The following is a 12,388-nucleotide window of genomic DNA, read 5'->3' on the forward strand; positions in this document are numbered from 1 at the left end:
CAAGTCGCGTGATTCTATGAAAAATGAATTAATCGGTGATTGTTTTATATTTGTTCGACATGACTGTTTTTTAGATGTTGTATGGCTTTTCATTATTGAATTAATTTTCTACTAAAAAAACAAATACCTATTTTTAAGAATATTCCTACATTATTGAATTGATTTTCTACTAAAAAAACAAATACGTATTTTTAAGAATATTCCTACATTATACAAATTTTTAAAAGACGAAAAGTCTCCGAAATGTCAAATGTACGGAAACTCGAATAATACTTATGGTAAAGCCTCCCTGAGCGTTTACTCAAACAAGCTCTGAATGAATAATATCGGAAAGGGCAGCTGTTAATATCGTATGTATATTTTGTATGTATATACCCCCTCTTACTGTACTGCCACTTCTCTTTATTAGTATTTATTTGTGCACCCCACGACTCCTATCACTGTCCTCTCTGTCTCTCTCTCCGTTGCCGACATTCTCAGATTCCGGCCAGCCCTTGTTGGAAAATTGATCCCCTCAGCTTTTTTCATCAATCTGCTCTGACCCTTTCTATATTTTAGTGTTTCTTGGTTGCTTCAGTCGCCTTTTTGTGTTTTCGTCATGGGTTTTGATTTAGATTATCTGGGCTAGCTTTTTTGCTTGCATTGTGTTATAAAGTTGTGATCTTTACAGGAAAATTTTAGTTTTGATAGTTTTTTGAGGATAATTTGATTTATTGTTGATGAAGTTGTGATCCTTACAAGAAAGTTTCAATTTTGATTGTTCTTGAGGATGATATGATTTATTTTTGTTAATATTTTGGTGAATTGTGTAATCTTCGGAGGTATTTTTTGTTTGATTGAGATTAATTACAGTTTATAAGCTATGTGTGTAAAAGATGAGATTGAAAGGGTTGAGGAGGGGGGACAAAAGAAGAGGAGGAGGTGGGAAACAGTAATGGGATTAAAGGGTAGTAGAAAAAGGATTGAGAGATTGAGGAGTTCAGTGGCTTTGAAGTCTCGAATGAAGTTGTGGATGATAAGAGCTACTACTTTGGTGTTACTGGGCACTTGTTTTGTTCAGTTAACAGCTGTGGGAGAGGTGTGGGGGCCTAGGGTTTTGAAGGGCTGGCCTTCTTCCTTTGCTCAAGATTCTAGTAAGATGGATGTTAAGTTGTCGACAAGCCTTTCGGATCAAGTTCTACCTCCCAAGAGTTAGTGTATTTGTTATTCTCGTGTTAGATTGTAATGTGGATTTTGACTATATTGAAATTGTGTTGTCATGGAATCATAGATTTTGCAATTCTGTATGTAGTTAGAATCTTGCTCAATAATTCATTGTGTCCTCAAATAGAAATGATCCTAATTGCCTTTCATTAATTTTGAAGAGCAAGGAAACTGAAAGTATCATACACTCATGAAAGACTTTTCGAGTGTTAAAAGTTTGCTATGTGTAGAACCATTACTTCTACATTATCCTTTCTAAGCAAAGAGAAGGTGGTCCCGGCTAATGTTTAGTTCTAAGAAAAAGGAGATCATTTCTATGAAATTCTTGATGTGTCCTTTGCTAGATATGTGTATATGTGTTCTAATAATTTTTTTTCCCAATGCTCTATTTCCATATTTGAAAGGTTGTGGTCTGACTTCTTTGCATTTTCCTTTCTGTTGATATGCTTCTTATTTGGAGCAATTCCTTTATCAAGTTGTGGCATTTCCACTTGGTGGTATGGTTCCTTAATGTGGCATATTTACAGTTGATTGCAGGATTTTATTGGATATAGATGCAATACATATTGAATAGGATTCTGGATTTTCTTTCTTTTAACTCTAATAGTTGGTTTTTGAAGTATGTATAAAGGTTGATTCGCAGAACATATTTGCTTATGTAGTCTGTTTTGTCATTCTTAGGAGTTTATAAGAACAATGGTTATTTGATGATTTCATGCAATGGAGGGCTTAACCAAATGCGTGCAGCGGTGGGTGACTGTCAATGGGCCATTTCATTTGCTTGTTGGTTTATCTTCTGGATTTTAAACGAGCTAACTAGTTAGTTCTTGTTTGTAATACAGATCTGTGATATGGTTGCTATTGCAAGATATTTAAATGTGACTCTTATAGTTCCAGAGCTGGATAAAACTTCTTTTTGGGCTGATCCAAGGTATGCCATATGTGTTTTTTCCTGTTACATTAAAACCTTACAGCTGCCTATATTTCTGCACAAAGTCATCATTGTGTACCGCCCCCAACTGGTTAAGAATCAATATATATTCTCTACCTGGTTTGACAGTGAATTTCAAGATATTTTTGATGTTGATCATTTCATCTCATCCTTGAGAGACGAGGTTCGGATCCTAAAAGAGCTGCCTCCTAGGCTCAAGAGGAGAGTTGAACTGGGAATGTTCTACACGATGTCGCCGATCAGTTGGTCTGACATTTCTTATTATCGTAATCAGGTATGTTTTCAGCACTTTCTTGCTCAAATTAAAATTCTTCTATTTTCCATAAAATTTATCAGTATTGAAGGTGTTCCTGTTTCTTGCAGATTCTTCCTTTGATACAGAAACATAAGGTTGTGCATTTGAACAGAACAGACGCCCGTCTTGCCAACAATGGTCAACCCCTCGAAATTCAGAAGCTCCGCTGCCGAGTGAACTTTGGTGCTCTGAGATTTACTTCTCAGATAGAGGAGTTGGGAAGGAGGGTTATTAAGCTTTTAAGGCAAAAGGGTCCTTTCCTTGTACTTCATCTAAGATATGAGATGGACATGTTAGCCTTTTCTGGTTGTACACAGGGATGCAACGAAGAAGAGGTTGAAGAGTTGACAAAAATGAGGTTAACTTAGCTCAAGTACTTATCAGCCATAAGGCAGCATTGATCTAATATTTTGATTTTGGTTTTCATGTCAATTATGCTGTTTCGACAGATATGCTTACCCTTGGTGGAAAGAAAAAATCATAGATTCCGACATGAAAAGAAAAGATGGTCTATGTCCGTTAAGTCCTGAGGAAACTGCTCTTACTTTAAGAGCACTAGATATTGATCGTGACATTCAGATCTACATCGCTGCGGGAGAAATATATGGTGGTGCGAGAAGAATGGCTGATCTTTCAGCTGCTTATCCAAAAGTGGTGAGTAGAAATTTCAAAATAATCGTTCTCTTCCCTTTACAGTTTGCTGATAAGTTACGTTAACAGGTTCGTAAAGAGACTCTGTTAGGTCCCTCAGACCTTGGATATTTTCAAAATCACTCTTCCCAGATGGCGGCACTGGATTATCTTGTCTCTCTGGAAAGTGATATATTTGTTCCCACATATGATGGAAATATGGCTAAAGTTGTTGAAGGTCATCGCAGGTACTCCTTTATTATTTCATGAGTAAAGTGGTGGGACCCATTTATATCTAATTGTAGATTTGAGATAGTGGAGGAAAGTAGTGAGTGTAATAGTGTTTATATTATTATAGAATGAAGATAGTGGAAGAAAGTAGTTGGTGTAATAGTGTTTTATATTATTAAAAGTTAGTACTATTTTTGGAATGTATAGAAATGATGGAACATCCCAAAAAAGAAACTGTATAGAAATGAATGGGACGGAGGGAGTATTAATTTTTAAAAATATAAATAAATTATATTGTTATAAACATAATATATTTGACTATTTGAAACTATATAATATCGTAAAAGTCAGATATAAAGCTTTTTATATAATTTTTCATTCCGTTTCCGGATCAAATCCAAACAGGTAAAACAATTCATCATCATTCCTTTCTCTTCTCCACGTTTCCCTTTATGGATCCCATTCCGTTTCCCCGAAGCGAACCAAACGGCTCCTAAGAGTGTCTAAATTCTTGATTTATTAGAATTTGGATTTTGGATAATTGTTTCATGTAGTTGTTATAGCTCATTTGGGGCACTTCCCCTGTTTGAGCCTCTTTTGGGTTTTGATTTCAGATTCCTTGGATTCAAGAAGACAATACTCCTGGACAGAAGGATACTAGTTGATTTAATAGACCGATACAACCATGGATTGCTTAACTGGTCCGAGTTTTCTATTGAGGTTAAAAGAGTTCATGCAGATCGCATGGGAAATCCTACCAAGAGGACGGTGATTTCAGATCGACCTAAAGAAGAAGATTATTTTTATTCTAACCCAGAGGAATGCCTTCTATCATCAGATCCATATGGTGAACTGTCGAGATTATCATCCTGAACCATAGTTGCCAATTTGACCCTCAATGGTACGTAAATCAATAATTTTCTTTTACAGATTAAGATCATAATGCGAATTTTATTTCTGAGAGAGCCAATTTATATATTGCAGGGAATTGAAAAGATGTAGGATCCTCTTTTTGACATGTTATAATAATTCAATTTGAAGTATAGAAGTTGCTCTGCCATTGCAGAGTTGTATCAACAAAGAGGTACATATAAATTTTGATTTTTGAAGATAGCAAATAGTCGTAGTACTACTGTTTCTTATTTGTGGATCCTTGTTAATGTTATACAGCATAATCATTCTTAATTATATGTACATAAAGAGTTTATATTAATAAATCTGTATGACTAGTGGCTACTTGTCTTGGTGCTGGTTTCTTTAATTGAAGTCCTTAAGATGCAAAACATGATCGATTCAGTATTTTTAACTAGTTTAGATCCTGTTTCTTGTGTTTGGTAAGATATAATCCTTTCGCAGAATTCATCTCTATTATTTAGAACACAGCAGATGTACCAGCGAATATCGCGATATACAGTGGTAAAATGCTATTAAATACGTATTGATTTGATTCCTTGTAGTTACTTAACACACTTGTATATTCTATAAGGGGGAAGAGCTGACTTTGTATTTTGGAAATCCTGAGTGACAAGTGACAAGATGCACAAGAATATGTCAAATACTCCCTAACAATGAGATCACTTATACTTTAAAAGAAGTAACAAGAGATCTTGAGGCAAGTTTCGAGTGTGACGTTACGTTTGACAATTGTAATCAAACCAATTTCAAGTGTAGTTAAATTGTTAGAGCATCTCCAACGGTACTCTTAAATCATTCCCTAAACAATAATATAAAATGTGGCTCCTAGTAAGTTAATACACCGGAAAACGTGAGAACTCCAATGCTACTCTTTATATTTGGCTCCTTATTCACATTTTATATTTATTTTATATAAATGAGAGGAAAAAGTTAACTAAAAGAGAGAGAAGATTGAAGGAAAAATAATATAATATTGAGTTAGGAGCTACTAGACGCTCTTTAAAAAAAAGGAGAGAGAGTAGGCTCCTAAAATTTTAAAGAGCATCTAGGAGCCCATTGGAGCACTAAATTTTGATTTGCTCCTAAATTTTAGACTTAGGAGCTTGTTTAGAGAGCCCCTTGGAGTTGCTCTTAAATTAGGATTTATACGTTCAAACACTTCAAACTATTCATTTTTAAGATAACTATTAGATTACTAACTGATCAATCTTGATATTGAGTAAAACTAAAATTATATTAAATGGAATATACACACAAATGAGCGAAACTAGAGATATACTCTCTCCGTCCCCTGGATTTATATACATTGAGGGACGGGGACGCGGCACGGAATAGTTGTCGGATAATTGCATTCTTGGCTGGTGGTAGTGTGCAATGTGTAGGCTGTCTCAGTAAGGCAATGACAAGATAATATATTAAACTTGACATATCATTCCTTTACCAGGAATATTTGTTGGAATTAGACACGTAGATTGAAGAATTTACAAGCCACAAACTGTTGGCATTCCACTGCATTCTTAATTAAACAATTAGTCTCTTTACAAACACTTTCAATGTCTTAATCAGCATTAGAATGTGTTTGTATTATTTAGTTCTGAAGTCATTATCGATCAACTAATAGCTGTATCAGTTGATGGAATTCTATTTTATCCTCAGCTTGTTGAGTATGCGTGCCTGTATATGTCAGCTTGACATTAACGTTTTTAAATGAATATTTGTTTATGAAATTCAGGGGATAAGTCTTTACCACTAAATTATCGATGAATGTATTGCAAGAATTACTTGCTTGGGTATGATTCGGAGTCGGGACCAGTAAGAGAATTGGTCACATGCACGCATCTGAAGAACTGAATGTTGGAAAAATTGCACGCATCTGAAGAACTGAATGTTGGAAAAATTAACAGTGAAAATCACAGCAACAATATACAGAGCAGCTATATTATGTAAGCAAGAACAAACTAACGAAATCACCACAAAACAACACGGATGAAGATCGTATACAAATAATCAGCGACTGAAAAATAACGAGAAAAAAAGAGAAGGGCGCACCTTACACCGTCGCTCAAATAAGAACACAGGACAGCTGAGTCACCTAGCCCTTCGATGAAAACTAGGTTGTTCTTGAAGTGATTATTACCCCACTCCGCTGTGATGGGTGTCGCAATATCGCTCCTAGGATAAAACAGCACAGACCGAACCGCTCACAGACACGGAAACGATCAACAACGACTAGCACCTCAATTCGCCCAAAAAAAATCTATGCAACTCATATACGTTTGCAAAATAAGCACTTAGAGATCTACTTAGAAAATTCTCAATTTGCCCAAAAAATCTATGCAACTAATTCATGTTGGCAAGATAGGCACTTAGAGAATTCTTCCTTAGAAAATTCTCAATTTGCCCAAAAAATCTATGCAACTAATTCACGTTTGCAAGATAGACACTTAGAGAATTCTCCCTTAAAAAAAAATAAAATCTCAAGTGTACCTCTATTTATATAGAGACAAGTAGTTGCTCTTTTACTATTTTACTCGATGTGGGATCAAGTCACAAAATAGAAAAACAAAACAAAACAGGTTTTGTTCATTATTTATATTATTCAGATTACTTAATATTAATATTATATAATATATTCAGAGTCTGATTATTTATAATAATCCCAACTCAATATATTTAATATTAATAGTAAAATAATCAATATAAATAAATAAACTTGTAAAAGATATAGATGTTTTTACTAGCACTAGGCCACACAAGCATTCCACTTGTATTAGTAGTTGTAAAAACTCTAATACAAGATGCTATATAAACTCCATAACTTTCTTTTACAAACCAATGTGGGACTAAATTCACATAACCCATTTCAACTGAGCAACTTTGCCTCAATATATTTATAGATTTCACTAAGAAAATATCTTAGATCCAAATACGAAAGTTTAAGTCCTCATAGCAAGGAACAACCTCCAACTATTAGTTTCTGGAAATTACATCAAGAACATATATAAAATATGACTTAAACTTTCCATTTTCTAACAATCCCCCACAAATCCATAATAGAATTGCATATCAGATTTCATCATGACTTGTTTTTTTAGAGTCGGTACCCTTCTGGGTTTGAACCCTCCTAAGTCCTCTAATTCGATGGTACTGGATATAGATGGAATGTTTCACCTTGAATTTTTATCCATTGGGTGTAACCACACTCCCTAGACGACGACAAGTCAAAGGCTATGGTGCAAATTCACGGCTTTGAGACATTACTGGTCGTGTCTCGATCCCGTTCGTCGAATGCTTCAAGGAATAACCCTTTCCTCTAATTGCGACCACACAATTACATTCGCTTAGCTGGGCATCTCCAGAGATGTACTGCTACCATCTCGTCTAATGACTTGACCCCATTCAGAGTTCTAAAAACTCTTGCTATACTAGCAGTGACACTACCTTTTAGGTATACAGGGGATAGACTCAGATACATTGGTATCTTAAGTTGTAGTTAAAGGTACTACCGATCCTTCCTTACAGCTTGTTTACCACATTGAATACACTTCGAGGGATCTCTCAGGTGTATTGGGTTTCCACTGTAGATGAATCAATGATGGGTTATCAGTCCCATCCCCAAGCTCGACTTAAGGACAACAACATGCTCAAGTCCTTTAGTCAGAGGATCGGCTAAGTTATCTTGAGTACCAATGAACTCAATAGCAATAGTCCGATCAGATACCAAACCCCTTATAGACTTAAGTCTAACTTGGATGTGCCTTTTTGTTTTAGCATTATACTTCGCACTTCTGATCTTGTCAATAGTTGTACGGCTATCACAATGAACAGAAATTGCCGGTAGCGGACGACTTACTACAGGCAACACAGACATAAGTCCATGTAACCATTCAGCCTCCGTCCCCGTGGAATCCAATGCACACAACTCAGCCTCAAACGTTGACCGAGTTACAATAGTCTGTCTAGTCGACTTCTAGGATACTGCTCCACCCGCAAGGGTAAACAGATATCCAGTTACCCTATTGGAACCAAACTTCTTAGCTATCCAACTTGCATCACTATATCCCTCGAGCACACCAGGATATCTCCTGTAGTGCAATCCAAGATATATGGTGCCTTTCAGATATCTAAGTACTCTATCTAGAGCATCCCAATGAGTTCTGATTGTACAGCTTGTATATCTTGCTAACTTAGACACATAATATGAAATATCTGGTCTAGTACCATTAGCAAGATATTGCAAACTCTCAATACTCTGAGAGTATCTTAATTGAGACATATGTATAGCTGATGCATTCTTGGTAAGAGCAACTTTAGGATCATATGGTGTACTAGCAATTCTACAATTTGAATAACCATACTTCTCAAGTATAGATTTCTCTAAATAATGAGATTGTGACAAGGTTATTCCCTCAGTTGACCGAGTCAACTTGAGTCCATAAATCACACTAGCCTCACCCATATCCTTCATTTCAAAGTGCCTTTTCAAGAAATTCTTTGTCTCATTAATAATCTCAATATTGGTTCCAAACAGTAGTATATCACCCACATACAAGCACAACACAATATGTTCACTTCCTTTAACCTTATAGTACACACACTTGTCATTATCATTAACTATAAAATCCGAAGTCAAGACGGTATCATCAAACTTCTTGTGCCAGTCTCTAGGTGCTTGTTTCAAGCCATAGATAGACTTGACTAACTTACATACTTTCCTCTCATTGCCAGATGCAACAAATCCCTCAGGCTGATCTATATAAATCTCTTCTTCAAGATCACCATGAAGATAAGCTGTCTTTACATCCATTTGATGGATGATAAGACCATGTACGGAAGCAAATGCGACAAGCATTCGGATTGTTGTCAATCTTGCAACAGGAGAGTATGTATCAAAGTAGTCAATACCTTCTCTTTGCTTAAAACCCTTAGCAACCAATCTAGCCTTATACTTATCTATTGAGCCATCTGGTTTCATCTTCCTTTTGAAGACCCACTTACATCCTCTAGGGGATAAATATCAAATAGGTGACTCGTTTCGTCCAAATGTATCAATTGAGTTACTGATTTCTAAATTGACTCAAATTAGACACTCATTAGAAAAATTTGAATCAAAAATATCACTCCATCGTTAGTCGAAATTTTAAAAGTACTATATATTGAGTTTCGCACATTTTTTATGAATGATATTACATCCAAATGAAAGATTCCGACTCCTACTATTTTCGCTAATATTTTTAGATTTTTAAAATTTTATCAACTATTTATTTTTAATTTTTTGATTGTTTTATTTGATTTAAATAAAAATAAATAGAAGATAAATTTTTAAAAATCTAAAATATTATCTAAAATACTAGAATTCGGAATCTTTCATTTAGATGTAATACCATTCATAAAAAATGTGCGAAACTTAATATATAATACTTTTAAAATTTCGACTAACGATAGAGTGATATTTATGATACAAAATTTTCTAATAAGTGTCTAATTTGAGTCAATTTGGAAATCAGTAACTCATTTGATACATTTGGACAAAACGAGTCACCTATTTGATATTTATCCCCATCCTCTAGTAGTACACCCAGGAGGGAGGTCAACCAACTCCCATGTTCGTTAGAAACAATAAAGTCAATTTCACTCTTCACAGCACGTTTCCAATGCCTAGACTCCAAAGAATCCATAGCTTGTCGGAAAGTTAAAGGTTCGTCCTCGACATTGTAAGTCACAAAATCACTTCCAAAGTCCTTAACTACCTTTGCACGCTTACTCCTTCTGGGTTCCTCTACTTCATTAGGAGTAGAGCTACTAGCAGGATCTGCCCTCACATTTGTCATCTTTTCCACATGATCGGGAATAGAACTAGATGTGTGAGTAGGATCATCATTAGAAGAACTTTGAGGTATACTAGTCTTCATAGGGAACACATCCTCAAACAATGTTGCATCACGAAACTCAACTATCGTGTTTGTTACTATACCATCTATGTTAGATTTTAATACTAAAAATCTCATTGCTGTAGTGGTTTCAGGATAGCCCAGAAAGATACAATCAATAGTTTTCGGTCCTAGTTTTTTTCTCTTGTGTTCAGGGACAAGTACCTTCGCAAGGCACCCCCACACACGAAGATACTTTAGACTAGTTTTCCTGCCTTTCCATAATTCGTAAGGTGTCTTGTCCATATGTTTCAGAGGGACACTATTCAGAATATGGCAAGCCGTATTCAGAGCCTCTCCCCACATGTACTTAGGCAACCCCGAATTAATCAACATCCTGTTAATCATATCTTTAAAAGTTCTGTTCTTTCATTCTGGCTCCATATTTATTAAAAACAAGCCGTCTGACAAGTAACCCTTGCCATAAAACACACCAGTCTAAGTAATAACTACTTTATTACATTTCATCGAAAGTTCAAAGAAATTTCTAACCAAACAACTTCCACTAATTATGTTTCTACGAATCTCGAGAACATGATGCACTCTAGTCAGGGATAGAACACGCCCGGAAGCGAACTTCAGGTCCACGTTTCCTATTCCAAGAATTTGAGATGCACTAGCATTCCCCATCGCCACTGTCATCCCATGTTTCTCAAATGTAGGACTAGGATTCGAGTTCTGGGCCCTGGCCGGGCTGGGGGCTTGAGCCTTGAGATTGGACAGCCCATGTTTCTCAAACGTAGATGCCCAGCGGGCTTTTTATAACCTCAATCTGCTAGTTACGAATTTTGGGTGATAAACCCAGAACCCGGGCCTTATACTTTGGCCTTTCATCACACCCGGGCTCAAAATAACCCAACAATTTTTAAGGCCAATTTCAGACCCATATCACCTGGTTGTCCAACAATTGGGCGAAGAAGAAGCCTGTTTTTGTAAATCTTGACGATGAACTGGATACTAGAAAGATTGAAAGAGTGGTACGAGTAAATATATAGCTTAAAGAAAAGTATGCTGAAAATTTGGAAAAATATGGAAAAATCCTGAGAATTCAGGAAAAATCACAAAAATTGAGATTTAATTTTCAAAAATCTTTTGAAAATTATTTAAAGGCTCGAAATTTTTTGAAAAAATGGAATTTATTCAGAAAATTTCAATAAAATAGAATTAAGCCTTAGAAAATACGAAAATACTTGAGAGTACTGTTATAACAATAAATTCGGCAGATACTTGCGACGTAAAAAAACTCGGTAAGTCATAGAAAAATATCCGCCATAGCTTAAAAAACCTCTATAAATTTTTGATAAATTTGTACAAAATTCATCAAAAGTTGGGGCGTAAATGATAAGGGTTAAAATAATTGAATAATTATTTTATGACTCTTAGATGTAATGGCCCGATCAATAAAGGTCCAAATACCAATTAAATCTGTGGAGATCCAGCACATGCCCAATAAGGGTCCAGAGCAGATGTATATGGACCGTAAGAGGGACTCAACTGGACGGGAGGCCCAGTGGAAGGTCCAACTACGAATATAAGTTCTACAACACGACTGATATGATTCTCATGGATATATATAATCATTCAAGAGCCTGAGATAAACATTGGCAACATAAAGATAAGAGTTCTATCTTATCTCTTGCTTAGAGCCACACTTCTATGAGAAATTTGATACATGGAATCATACTTCGCTTCTTACTCCGAAGCATCTATATAAAGGGCTCTACCCCTTCAAACTAGAACTACGTTTTAGACTTGATTCATCTTCAAACAGAGGATACGTAGGCATCTCACACATCGAGAACAGTCTAAAGCACGAACCCTCTTACCCTCGTTTTCTATTCCATAAAAAATAAGATTAGATGGGATATCTAAGATAGATGATACACGAGGAAAACAAAGTTGATATTGGCAAGCTTTTAGAGCAACTTGAATTGGTCCAATCAAATTTCTGTGTACTCCCATAATGTATGACTTGTCAATAACTTATACAGTTCATGTAATGTTGACAATTTTATACATTAGTTAATAGAAACTTGTTGCTATCGAATACTTGTGAATAATTTTGTTGGTGACTGATGCAAGGAGCTAGAGGATTTTTAACTAATAAGGCCTGTTACAACATTAACTGTAGAAAGTAATGCATAGTCTTTTGTCATTGCTTAAATAACGAAAATTCACAGCCTGACTTGTACAGTTGTACAAGTGCACCAATGAGCACAGATTGGTATTCAG

The 12,388-nt window shown here is 35.6% G+C and overlaps 1 protein-coding gene across 2 annotated transcripts; it reads left to right on the forward strand.

The window, feature by feature from the left end:
- The first annotated feature begins 303 nt into the window (after positions 1-303).
- Positions 304-4,549, forward strand: LOC108192974 (rhamnogalacturonan I rhamnosyltransferase 1). 2 transcript variants are annotated; one of them, XM_017359523.2, is made up of 9 exons: positions 304-1,190; positions 1,885-1,952; positions 2,046-2,134; positions 2,264-2,429; positions 2,519-2,808; positions 2,900-3,104; positions 3,171-3,328; positions 3,926-4,212; positions 4,296-4,549. In XM_017359523.2, the coding sequence occupies exons 1-8, from the start codon at positions 863-865 to the stop codon at positions 4,182-4,184; spliced, it is 1,563 nt and encodes a 520-aa protein (XP_017215012.1). In that variant the 5' UTR covers positions 304-862; the 3' UTR covers positions 4,185-4,212; positions 4,296-4,549. The 2 variants fall into 2 exon arrangements, with proteins under 2 accessions (XP_017215012.1, XP_063935997.1); XM_064079927.1 differs by having other exon boundaries at positions 716-1,190; positions 2,046-2,429; positions 4,296-4,528.
- The last annotated feature ends 7,839 nt before the right edge of the window (positions 4,550-12,388 follow it).

The sequence above is a fragment of the Daucus carota genome, chromosome 6 (assembly GCF_001625215.2).
Source record: "Daucus carota subsp. sativus chromosome 6, DH1 v3.0, whole genome shotgun sequence".
Taxonomy (NCBI): Eukaryota; Viridiplantae; Streptophyta; class Magnoliopsida; order Apiales; family Apiaceae; genus Daucus; species Daucus carota.